Source organism: Perognathus longimembris, chromosome 13 (genome assembly GCF_023159225.1).
Source record: "Perognathus longimembris pacificus isolate PPM17 chromosome 13, ASM2315922v1, whole genome shotgun sequence".
In the NCBI taxonomy this organism is placed as follows: Eukaryota; Metazoa; Chordata; class Mammalia; order Rodentia; family Heteromyidae; genus Perognathus; species Perognathus longimembris.
In genome coordinates, this window is record NC_063173.1 from 38556005 (window position 1) to 38569161 (window position 13157).

At 44.3% G+C, this 13157-nt stretch overlaps 1 protein-coding gene across 1 annotated transcript; it reads left to right on the forward strand.

The window, feature by feature from the left end:
* The first annotated feature begins 1159 nt into the window (after nucleotides 1-1159).
* Nucleotides 1160-3460, forward strand: Fjx1 (four-jointed box kinase 1). The gene is made up of 2 exons (XM_048360023.1): nucleotides 1160-2813; nucleotides 3202-3460. Exon 1 carries the CDS (start codon nucleotides 1388-1390, stop codon nucleotides 2708-2710), a length of 1323 nt encoding a protein of 440 aa, XP_048215980.1. The 5' UTR covers nucleotides 1160-1387; the 3' UTR covers nucleotides 2711-2813; nucleotides 3202-3460.
* The last annotated feature ends 9697 nt before the right edge of the window (nucleotides 3461-13157 follow it).

The window sequence follows — 13157 nt, forward strand, 5'->3', positions numbered from 1 at the left end:
GAACCCAAGACAGCTGGAAATGATGTGCTGGGGCATTTTTTCGTTGTGTCCTCCCCATCCTCTTGTCTTTTTCCTTTAAACCATTAAACCAGTAAGTCAAATGCAGTATGGAGTTGTTTGCTTCCCTGCTTCCTCTGTTTAAACTGATAATTACAGGTGGGGAATCAAATGACAGTGATTTTTTTTTAAATCTAGCAACAATACTACTACTACTATTACTACTACTACTACTACTTATTATTATTATTATTATTATAAATGAACTTTTTTGAAGGAGGAAAAATCCAAGAGCAATGCGCCCAAGAAACCTGGGTTCTGTTTCTTTGGAGAGCTGCCCCTGACACCTCTCTCCTCAGCACGATGTCTGACCCAACTTGAACTGAATGTCACTTGACTATAAATGTGATCTGGAGACTTCAACTCTCCAGACCATATCCGTGGACTGTCGCTTTGGAGAACGGATGAACAAACAAGGGAACGGGGACTGGCTTAGGTGTTCTTACCTGCATCCCTCCATCCTGGAGAAAGACGAACAGGCCTACCTTTGAGCTCAAGAGCCGTGGTAGTAACGGGGAGGGGGGCACAGACAGGACATGTCTTGGTATAAAGTTGTTGGCTACAGATGGCTCCTCTCCTGGCTGAAGACTCAACCTCGGGAGCGCCCAGACATTCCTGGGAATTGACATAAGGCCTAGGGAGTCTCTCTGGAGGGAGCCCAGGACTCGCGCCGGGCTGGGGCTTCTGCCTCTCCAGGTCGCTGGGACGACAAGGGGGATCCGTTTGAAGTTTACAGGAGACCAGATGTTGCCCAAAAGAGGGGGAGGGGGCTTGGCGATCGCCCCACCCTCCGGGGGGGTCCAGGGGGGGTGCCCCTTGCTGCCCCGCCCCAGATTCAGGCTCTGCCCCCCCCTCTCCGTCTCCCCCCCTCCCCCCTGCAAGGGAGTCGCCAGCCCAGCCCGTGCTTCTCCACGGGCCCCCAAGTCACCAACCCAGTGTGGGGCCGCCTCTCCCTCCAGGAAGGATCCATCGCCGCTTTAAGGGGAAGAGGAGGAGAAAAGGCGGGGGAGCGGGGAGGGGGGGGCGGGGAGCCGCGGCGGAGGAGGGGGAGGGGGGTCCCCCCCTTCGCTCCCACGTGGTCCGGGTGCCTGTGAATCGCGCCTGCCCGAGGGTCTCACAGCGAAATACAAAAGCAGCTGAGAAGCGGCGGCGAGACGAGTTCCCAGCGCCGGACAGAGCGCCAGGCAGAGCCCCGCAGCACCCCAGGACCGCGATGGGGCTCAGGCGCCCGAAGCCCCGGAGTCCACCAGCTACCGGGCCCGCCTCGCCGCCCGGATCCGGGAGCCCGGGCTCAGCTTGAAGCGGCGGCGGCGGCGGCACCAGCAGGAGCATGGGGAGGAGGATGCGGGGCGCCGCCGCCACCGCGGGGCTCTGGCTGCTGGCGCTGGGATCGCTGCTGGCGCTGTGGGGCGGGCTGCTGCCGCCGCCGCCGCCGCGAACCGAGCAGCCAGCCTCCCCGCCGCCCCAACACCGACTCCTCCGGCGTCCGGCCGGGAGTGGCAGCCCCGCACCCGCGCCTCGCTTCCCATTACCCCCGCCTCTGGCTTGGGACTCCCGCAGCGGCTCCCTGAAAACTTTCCGGGCGCTGCTCACCCTGGCGGTGGGCGCAGACGGCCCGCCCCAGAGACACCCAGGAGAGCGCTGGCCGCACGTGCCCGCCGGGCAGCGGGGGCCGGCGGAGCGCGCCGCGGTGCACGGGGGCGTCTTCTGGAGCCGCGGCCTGGAGGAGCAGGTGCCCCGGGGTTTTTCCGAAGCCCAAGCGGCGGCGTGGCTGGAGGTGGCGCGCGGTGCCCGGGTGGTGGCTCTGGATCGCGGAGGCTGCGGGCGCAGTTCTAACCGGCTGGCCCGCTTTGCCGACGGCACCCGTGCCTGTGTCCGCTACGGCATCAATCCGGAACAGATCCAGGGCGAGGCCCTGTCCTACTACCTGGCGCGCTTGCTGGGCCTCCAGCGCCACGTGCCGCCGCTGGCGCTGGCCCGGGTGGAGGCTCGAGGCGCGCAGTGGGCGCAGGTGCAGGAGGAGCTGCGCGCCGCGCACTGGACCGAGGGCAGCGTGGTGAGCCTGACGCGCTGGCTGCCCAATCTCACCGACGTGGTGGTACCGGAGCCCTGGCGTTCCGAAGACGGCCGCCTGCGCCCCCTGCGCGACTCCGGGGGTGAACTGGCCAACCTCAGCCAGGCAGAGCTGGTGGATTTGGTCCAATGGACCGACCTGATCCTCTTCGACTACCTGACGGCCAACTTCGATCGACTCGTGAGCAACCTCTTCAGCTTGCAATGGGACCCACGCGTGATGCAGCGCGCCACGAGCAATCTACACCGCGGACCGGGCGGGGCTCTGGTGTTTCTGGACAACGAGGCGGGTTTGGTGCACGGTTACCGGGTAGCCGGCATGTGGGACAAGTATAACGAGCCGTTGTTGCAGTCGGTGTGCGTGTTCCGCGAACGGACTGCGCGGCGCGTCCTGGAACTGCACCGCGGTCAGGACGCCGCGGCCAGGCTGCTGCGCCTCTACCGGCGCCACGAGCCTCGTTTCCCCGAGCTGGCCGCGCTGGCGGACCCCCACGCTCAGCTACTGCAGCACCGCCTCGATTTCCTCGCCAAGCACATTCTGCACTGCAAAGCTAAGTACGGACGCCGGCCGGGGACTTAAGAACTGTAACGGAAGACCAGGAGACCCGGGGCTTGAATTCAATCGCCACCACCACCACCACCGATCGAGGACCCTCCGACCAACGCCCAGCCAGAGCGCCAAGGTATCTGAAAACATCTTCTGCTTCGCCCACCTGTCCCTTCCTTTTAATTCCACGCTGTTTACAAGTTCGGGGAGGGCGAGATACTTCACATTCCCTCCTCCACTCTTGTTTATAAAAAGGATTCTTTCCTGTGTCCGGTGAAGATTGGATCCGATTTAGAGGGGGCGGGGGAAGCAACTGGCCGCTGGGGGGTCTGCCCCGCCCCACAACTCTCCCTTTCCGAAAAAGGAAAACTTCCGTCGGAGCCTTTGAGCTAATTCTGCAGTTTCCTACCAAATGCAGAGCTGGTGACACCCCCCCCCCCCCCCACACACACACAACCCTCCCCGGAACAAGGCTGTGACACCGGCTGGTGGAACCCTCTTCCAGTGTTCTCCCTTTGTTCCAGCGCAGCGATGGTGAGATCACCGCTCCGTGCCCGATAGGACAAAGAGAGCGAGACCTCCGCGCCCTGGGGAGCCCTGCCGACCCTGCAGACCCTGATCATTCGTCTGACTCATTCCTCAACTTCGGTCGGTTTTTGCCCTGAAGGCTGTGAATTCAGGACTGGCTCGGTCTATGCACTAAGTCACGTAATGAATTTCTTCCTGCCCCTCCCAAGTGACCAAAATTTTGACAAGGATGATAGTTCACCAGAAGAAGAAGAAGAAGAGAGAGAGAGAGAGAGAGGAAACAAAAACAGTTCCATGCACTTTACTTTGTTTTTATTTTAATTTTTTATTAAGAAAAACTTTTTTATTTGACAGAATTTCCTTCTGTGTATATATGTTCATAAAACGTGGTGTAAATATACTAAACAAACTTATATTTCAATAAAAGGGAGTTTAAAATTTAGGATTCATTTCCTGAGTTTTCGTCTATGGGGGGGGGGGCGGTTCATGCCCCATCTGCCTTCAGAATAAGCTTGAAGCTCTTTGTTTTGTGGATGTGCCTTTTACAACAAAGGACACTCATCCATGGGGTTTGTAGTTCTGGAACTTAGAGAATTGAACAAAGACAAGGGCTACTTCACTGCCCTTACACAGATGAACCCTAGTTTTGGAAATTTGAGGACAGCCTAGAATGAAGGGGGAGATGGGAGAAAATGTTCTACCCTGACAACTAAGATTGGTATGAAACGATTGCCCTGTAACACAGTCCTAATAGTGATGCTTTAGCAAATATGATAGAACCAGATTGCAGAGTACAAAATGGCAAATGCCCCTCTATTAAACTTAACTATGGTTGTCACATGCTGTGCATAATTCCCTGGCATTGTAATCACTGTGCATCATCATGTGGACAGACAATAAGCTGAGCACATATTGCAAACAGGTAGAGCAAGTCATCAATCCATTCTTCTCTTTAGTCTCCTGACATAAATTTCATTGCATTCAGGAGATCATAATCTCCAACATCTGGACTCATCCAGTTCTCTGAAGAGGTTATATCATTTTCCAGGTACTAATTGCAGTCTTCTCAGAGCAGCCGCTGAGACCAGGAAAATACAGTAAGTACGTTAGTACATAACGTTTGGATCCTTACTTTTGGAGGAACTTAAAACTTAGAAACTAACTTGGGCTTTTGTTTTTGTTTTTGTTTTTTGGTCCCGTGGCAGAGAAAGTAATTGGGTTTTATTTGTTTCATAACCAGTAAACAATCTATTTGGCCATATTATTTGTTAGCTAGGTCCAAGAAGTGATCCTCTTTTCACTTAACTTTAACTCCCTTAGACTCTAGGAAACTTTTGGTTACACTTTGTTCAATATTTGATTTGCGTTTGTAGAGCTAGAAATTTTTAAACGTATACAGATACTTAAGTTTCTGTGGGTTCCCCACATTGAACTATAATATGGTGTATAATTTAACTATTTAATGTGATTCCTATCATCTTTAGTGCTGTGTGTGTGTGTGTGTGTGTGTGTGTGTGTCCCCACACTGGTGCTTAACACAGGGCTGTCCCTTAGCTTTTTCACTCAAAGCTAGTGCTACAAGTTTAGCTACACCTTTCCTTCCATCTTTTTTTCTGGTTAATTGGAAATAAGACCCTAGTAGACTTTTTTGACTGGCTGGCTTCGAACCGTGATTTTCAGCTCTCTGCTTCCTGAATAACTAGTATTATAGGTATGTGCCACCAGTGCCTGATTAGTCTTTAGTGCTTTATGTTAAGCCAAATTACAGTTGGGGGGAGGAAAAAAAAACTCCATAAACTATTTGTGCTGTATGCCAATTTTTTTCACAGAATGTACTGATGGTAGCAAATCCATCTTTTTCTTAAGACATGGTGAGACTTCTGATAATTACTTCCTTCAAAAAGAGACACTTTCTATTTTTGATGATTAATAACTATGAGATTTGCTGCCTAAGTTAATGGAGGATGCCACAAGAAAAGGATAAATATCAGAAAACCTGCCTTTCTACCCATCCCATTCATCTAGGGAAAAAATGAGCAGAAATAAATTAGAAGTTGCACCAGTTACACAGGAAATACACCCTGCCTCTGATACAGCTTTAGCCCTGGTAAGTCCTGGGCCAGCAGCATTCTCTACATTCCTCCTATTCTTCATTTACAAGCCCAGACTTGACTATGGTTAACTATGAGCAAGAAACAGCCTAATATAAATAGCTTTTCTTAAAATCTTTAGTGAATCATATCTGCCTGTTGGAGAAATAAGTTTAATTACATGGTGGAATTGTTAAGGGAACCAAGACTTAATTACAGAAGAGTGTTTTTTAACTGTTGCTATTCCTTGTGGATAGATTGTAGGCTGTGGCATGGAAAGAGCAATTAAAGTTTTGCCATGGTCAGTGAATGCTTCTAGGGACAAATCATTTTCTAATAGAAAAAAAAAACTTTCTGGCTGCAGTATTATTTGGAAAGAGCAATGGCTTCTGCAGTCAAGACTATTCTAAATTCTGTCCCTCACCTATGTACCTTCAGCAAGTCATTCAACTTAGTTCCCTCATCTGTGAAATGGAGATTTGATCAGAGTATTATGGGATTTAACATACAAAACATACAAGCACAGAATAAGTATGTTTTTAAAAAACCTTCACTTTATATTTTTTATTTTTAATTTTTTAATTAAATTTTATTGACAAGGTGATGTGTAAAGGGGGTACAGTTACATAATAAGGTAGTGAGTACATTTCTTGTCATATTTGTTACACCCTCATTTTTCTTTCCTTTCCCTAATTCAGGTAAGCATATATACAATATCCAGTGTATCAAAATCATACACAGTAACCACGTAGGATATGCTAAAGGAAATTCACCTAGAACATTAAATGTGAATATCCAGTGTATCAAAATCATATACAGTAACCACGTAGGATATGCTAAAGGAAATTCACCTAGAACATTAAACGTGACAACAACAATAGAATCCTCCTGTATCCTTCTCTTGGAGTTGTTTTTGCTTATCCTCATCTTATATAATCATGTGTACATAGCTATTGAGCTATTGTGATCCACTGATAGGTCTACCCTAGACCTTTTTGTGTTTGTTTAGCAGTTGTTTGGTTTTAGATACATAATGTAAAGTCACCAAAAATGTGGAAATACCATTTGAAAAGAAGTTTGTTATTTTGCAGATCTGGTATCTACTGCCCCCCCCCATCACTTTATTATTTTTTTTAGGGGAAAAAAGCAGCAACCAACTTTTGTCCTTCTAACCATTCAGTAACTGCTAATGATCCTCATCAAAGCCAAATCTAGCAATTACCAAAGCCAGCATCAGTTTTGAACATGCACTAGTAAATTAACAAATATTTATGGAGGATCATCTTTGAACACACTGCAAAAGGTACTGCTTCAACAAGTCCAGCACACAGGTGTGATTCCACGTGGGCTTACATGGGTGGTTTCAGGACCCAAGCAGCCATTCTGCACCAAGGCAGCTACCAGTACCACAGAAATGTGAGAGAGATTTAAAGGAAGAGAAAAAAATCTAAATGGCTTATTGCAAATCCATCACCACTTCTGGAAAGCATCAAAAAGTGATGAATCTTTGCGAGAACAATCATCTTCCCGATGCTTTCTGCCAAGAGAAAGTAGGTAGTTGACCTTTTCTCTCTGGATCTGACTGTTGATTAATTCACTCTGTCAGTGATATCGCTCTAAATCCCACAAAGCGCCCTCACCCTCCTGTCTTCACAATCAGAAAAAAAAAACAAATTATTTTAGCACATCTCAACATTTCTCAATCTTCTCACTACAACCCACTGCTAGGAAGACTCTTCTAAAGCCTAGAGGTTGATCATGTGCATTCAATGAGTAAATATTTATAATCTCCAAAGAGCTCCTGACCCATGGCAAATACAATATACATGTTCATTTATTAGGCAAGTAGATCAATTTTCCCCTTAGGTCAAAGCCAGAGGCACCTTGAGTACCAGGCAGGATCCTGTTTCATAATCCAGCTCTACCATTACAGTTATAGAACACGGTATGCATGCTTCTGTTTTAGACTCGGTTCCTGAGTCTGACAGGAGCTGCCTAGAGCCCACAGTCATCATCTGGTTGTCCCGCTTCTGAAGATGCCCTCTATATACCTCCCTATTTTTCACAGGGAGGCTGCTTTCCTCTCATGTGGCTCATCAACTTCAGGGAGCAGTGAGCTGTGGAATTGTACAATCTCCTGAGCTACCATGAGTTAGTCATGAGTCATAGATCATCCAAGCCTGGGTACTGATTATTTGCCCCTTCACACAGCTGCCTGCTCCCACAGAACCATTGATCCTCAGTGGTAAAAGGGTGATAGGAGTGTTCAAGAAGGAGAAAAGGGAAACGGTTTAATCTAGAAGCACAGGAAACAGCCCCAGAAGGGAATGGAATGTTAGCTGCCAAGATGGTTAAAAAATCTATGGAGCAAGAGTTGGCATCTACCTCCAAATATTTTGATAAATAGAGTGTAACAGGAAGGTTACAGGGAGTTGGGACACACAGGCTACTTCTGACTCACCATGTGACTTGAGAAAGTCATTTTTCTTCTGTCTCAGGCTCCAGATGTTTTACCTGGAAAAGGAAGGAATTTGATTGGATCAACAATCTCCAGTCCTTTGGCCACAATCACAGTATAGCACACACTTGAGGTTGGTGACTCAACCCACAGGCACACAGACACAGAAACAAGAGCTTCATAACTGTGTGTGTTAACAGAGTGTGTGTAACACTCTTTGTCTTTTACTCAATTTTACTCTATCCTACCTCCTCCTCTACTTACTAACATTAATTGTGGCCCACTGAAGTTTAGAGTCTAAACTGATTTCCTAACTCATCAGGAGGACATAATCTACACCGGCTTAGCTGAGCAGTCCACTTCCTCTAGTTCTCAGATTCTCAGGGAATTTTCACTTACATTCAGTTTATCACTCACTACAATTTTTCCCCAAAGGGAATACAGACTTCAATTTTGTATACACTTTAAAAAGAAGATCGAAGTGTTTTATTCCAAATGCAATTGGGAAATCCACTTAAAAATTTTCAGAGGAGCTTTTCATAAATACTTTTTAAATCCTCTAAATATGGAGATAATAATGCTTTTGGTAAAAAAATAATAATAATAAAATTCTTTGCATCTCTGCTTCAATATGGGCCAGGGACGACCCTGGAGGACAGTTTCTTTTCTGTGTATTCATAAAGATCAGATGTAAGATCATAATTTTTTAATGTGACTGTTTTACTAGTTTCTCTTTCTGTGTCCTGCTGTGGGGAAAACTGCATTAATAAACTATGTCTCAATGCTGCCTGGCTGGAATTTTTTTCTCTGCAGGACTCCACTAAATATAGCAAAGGAATGCCTATTTTATTTATCTTTTCAACTCCATTTCCATTTTGGATATGTCTTCTTGACACTTTTGAAATTTTTCTCTTAATGGCACTTTATTTTTTGTAGGAAAATAAAGAACTAATTGTTCATTGAGAAATAATAATCACACACACACATATATCCATACATACACACACACTATTCCTCTTTTTGGGTGCCATATGGTACATTTTACAGTTTTAACAGTTATGGTACTCTCTGTCCAGATAACTTAAGTAGCTTATAGAACTGCCTTTTTTCTAGTACCAGTTCATACATTCGTCTTTGCTGAGAAATCATGGGTTCTTCATAGAGAAATATCACCTTTAATTTAACAGCTCTATATTATGCACTTGTCTCTGCTTTCTTTGCAATGACCTTCTTTTCCTCTTAATATCACTAAAGACTTTGTTCTCGTGCCATAGATGAACTGGGGAGGTAAGGTTGAGGGGATGGCAACAGCCATGATCTTTATTTTTAGTCATAGTAACTTATAAATACATAAAATACAACATTTCTATTTTAATCGTTGTAGTGTATAATTCAGTGACACTAGGTATATCTACAAGGCTGGGTGACCATTCTATTGTCTGTTCCCAAAAGCTATTCCTCACCTCCCAAAGACTATAACCAGGAATCAATAACTCCCCATCCTCTTCTCCCCTAGCTTCCAGCAGCCAGTGATCTTTCTGTCTGCATAGAATTGTTTAGGCATTTCATTTTAGTGGAATTATATGGCATTTGTTTTGTGTAACATTTCTTTCCCTTCCATGTCCATGGTCATGGTCCTGAAAGCCATGATAGAGGCCAAGCAATATTGTTTGGGAACTGGCAAACTTCAGTTTGAGTCTGGTTCTCACCCATCAGTATCCCTAGAACTTATGACAAATTGAGAATCTCCTCAGCTCCCTCATCTGGAAAAGTGATGGGAAGACTGCCTAGTCTCTTGAGCCCCTTTCATCTGCAGAAAAATGCTGGGTTATTATGTATAGCAATTACATAGATGAATTCTTATCCCTAACTTCTAGTTTTATTTCCCTACCTGTAGATTCCATAGCTTTTCAGATGCTGCCTAGAAGAACCTAAGCTAAGAACTGTGGGTTAAATGGTGAGCCAATCAGGTAAGGAATCTGCCTTCATGGAACTCAGAGTCTTGTGGGGAAAATGGAAATTATCTAGTAGAAATCAGGTGTGATTTGTGGTAGAACTGTGATAGGACCTGTACTGGGATTTTTAAAGCTCATTTAGAGGTAGATCAAAGAAAGATATATTGGCTTTCTGTCCAACTTGGAATTTTAAGGGATGTCTTGAAAACAAGGAGGAATTTTCAATTGATGGCTCATACCTATATTCCTAGCTACTCAGAAGGCTGAGATCTGATTATCATAGTTTAAAGCCAGACTGGGCAGGAAAGTCCATGATACTCTTGTCCCTAATTAGCCAACAAAAAGCCAGAAGCGGGCTGTGATTTAAGTGGAAGAACGCCAGCCTTGAACATAAAAGCCAAGCAAGAATGCAAGGCTCTGAGTTCAAACCCTACCACCCCCCCACACACATAATGGAATTTTCATAGAAATTCCTCTAACAACTTGTACTTCTCTGGGGACAACACTGCTCTACAGTTTGTCTTAGAAAGTTGAGGGAGTCCAATTTGTAGTCTTTAAGTTTTTTTTAAAGGGTGGACACTATTTTCTTTCTGCAATATGACATCCATTTAAAATATTAAACATCCTTAGGTAGGGTGCATAGGGGAGGGCACTAGAAATTAATGCCATGAGGAAATTAGTTCTATCAATAACATTATTACCTACTTTTTGCTGAATACATACTAACAAACAAGGCTTTGTGTTAGGCATTTTGTAGAGTTATGAGCATTAGTATTGACTAACTATTGCTTTTACAGATGTGGAATCCAAGCTGAGGAGTTAAGTCAGCTGCCACAGTGGCTGGTATATGACCTGAAGACAAATCTCTCTAGTACCAAAGAGCAAGTTATAATTCCCTCTTATTTTTCTTATATATTTGATGTGCATTTCTCCTTCTATTTATACTAGTTTTTCTAATTTCTTTCCTTGATCTTTTCTTTCTTGTAGTGTCCAGAAGTTTCATTACGAAGGGTTAAGTTTCATTATGAAGGGTTTATATATGGTTTGTTGTTGTTTTTCTGGTAGGAAAATGGTATGGTATGATAAGAATCTAAGAATACCTTCTGTTTTTCAATCTAGAGAATTCTTAGTCATTATTCTTAGTCATCTTTGGTTATTTTTATCTTCCTTAGGCTTTCTATTCATTCCCTTTCTTCCTCTATAAATATGATTGGACATATGCTAGGTAATCTTTCTATCTTTTAGTGACCAGCCTCTCTCAAATATCTTGCTTCTCTACCTTGTGATACTTTCTGGGTACTAAGTTCTGTCACCTAGTTCATTGGTTATCTCTCCAAATGTCTAAGCTACTGTGTCATCCAAACTTGAACTTTGCTTTGTTTAATTTTGATGTCTTTGAAATTTCCTTTTTTTCCCCCCACAAATTCCTAGTTGGTTCTTTTTCCAGGGCTTCTTGGTCATTTATTGTATCTAATCATTTTCAAATGTGCATCTGATTATTCTGGTTTGTGATGTTCTAGGGTGGTCTAATACATTTGCACATGTGCAATTGCCACATGAAATGTTATTTTAGTACATTCATATTGCATGCAATATTGGGGATGTACTTATATTAAAAATCTGCGTTGTTTATCTGAAGCTCAAAGATATCTGGGTGTCATGTTATGTTTTGTTTTCCTAAATATTGGGACCTAATCTGTGGAAGGTTTGTATTTTGTAATTTGGTATTGTAAACTCATGCTCAGGCAAGATTTTATCTGCGAGACTCATTTTCTTTGGTTGGAACATATGTTTTCATTTCTTGTGTCAGGCAGTCCAGTGTTAAAGCCAGGAGGAGCTCACTTTTATATTAATCCTTTTTCCTAGAATTTGAAGTCCTAGCAGGTAATATAAATTTAAATAACAAATAGAAGTAATAACAAAAGAGGATTCTTCCCAGAGACTTTAATTTTCCCAACCAGAGTCCAGACTAAGAGAAGTAATAAGCAATCTCCACTTACATCTTCTTTTCCTGGAGGGTAGCATTTTCTTTGAGGGTTTTTGCTGTATAGAGGGTCGTTAGAGAGATCTAGTTTTCCTTCCAGCTGGGGTACATTAAACCTATTTCACTTACTAAACACACAAGCATGCATGCGCGCGCGTGCGCGCACACACACACACACACACACACAGTGCAGGACAGTCCCAGTTTTAGTTCACACCTCTCACTCTGCTTGTGGTTCTTTCTTTGTTTGGGGGCCTTGGGGATTTTGCTACATTTTTATGAGCTTAGCTATGCATTGTTTGTTGTATTTTATAAAACATTTATTGGTGTTTTACAGAGGGAAAGGTTTTAGGTCATGCTGTTTGACTTATTGCTAGAAACAAAGTCCACCTGAGCTCCTTCTAAACCCCACTATGAAATCCTGCTTGCAATAAGCTGATCTGTACTTGAGGATTAGATGTCCTATTTGGTTATTCGGAGATTTCCCCACAGTGGAGACATTTACTTTAATAGGATTTGACCTGAGGAAATCCATGAACAAGTGACCCAGGAGTCAATAACAAATTCTGTTCTGTTTGCCACTAGCAAGTTTTGAGATATAAGCCAGGGAAATGATTAAAAGGAAAGAAGAAAGGAAAAGGTTGGGGAGGAGAGGAGAGAGAAAGGATTGTTTAAAACAGAAGTAGAGTAGCAATTGAGCAGCCTTCGCCTCTGGGGCATAAAGCCCTCCCATTGACCTTCAGTCAGCATCAGAGCCCACAAAATGATGCCACATTGCGGAGAAAAGAGCTCTGGCCTCTGCGGGTTACATTTAGGATTAAAGGAAGGTCAAGAAACTCCAGGGGAAAATTACTTTTCTGTAACAGTCAGCTCCATGCCTCTACCACCCCTCTCGACTATCCAGCCATCGCCACTTGATCTTTGGCCTCTTGGCACTGAAGGCCATACTCCAACAACCTTTAAAGAAAACAAAGTCTTTGCGTGAGATCTTAACCTTGCATGTCCAGAGGCAGCAGATATTCAGTTTTATCATTTAGTGAGTCCATCTCTAGTGACCTATTAGCCAAATCAAAAAGAAATTGCTAATGAAAGAAAAGATTAAACATCTTTGACTTCTCAAGGCATTTGAGCTAGTGAAATAAAAAAGTTTCAAAAATTCGATTTTTGTGTATCAGCCCCTTTACTTCTCCACCTGAGTTGGGATTCATCTAAAGTTTCTTCGTGATAGAGTATTCATGACCTACCTCCACATAATGTATGTGCCTTTCGTGACACTGATACCAGAGGCATGACTCATGCCATAAAAATTACTGTAATGATTCTGATTTAGCAACTCAGAAATTGGTGCTCCATGTGAAATCTCTGGTGGGATTTCAAGTGATTATTTTCAAGTGATTACTCATGGCTCAAGTATGTGCTGCAAATATCAGTGCAGTTGGCTCTGAGGCTATTGAAATACTTGCAG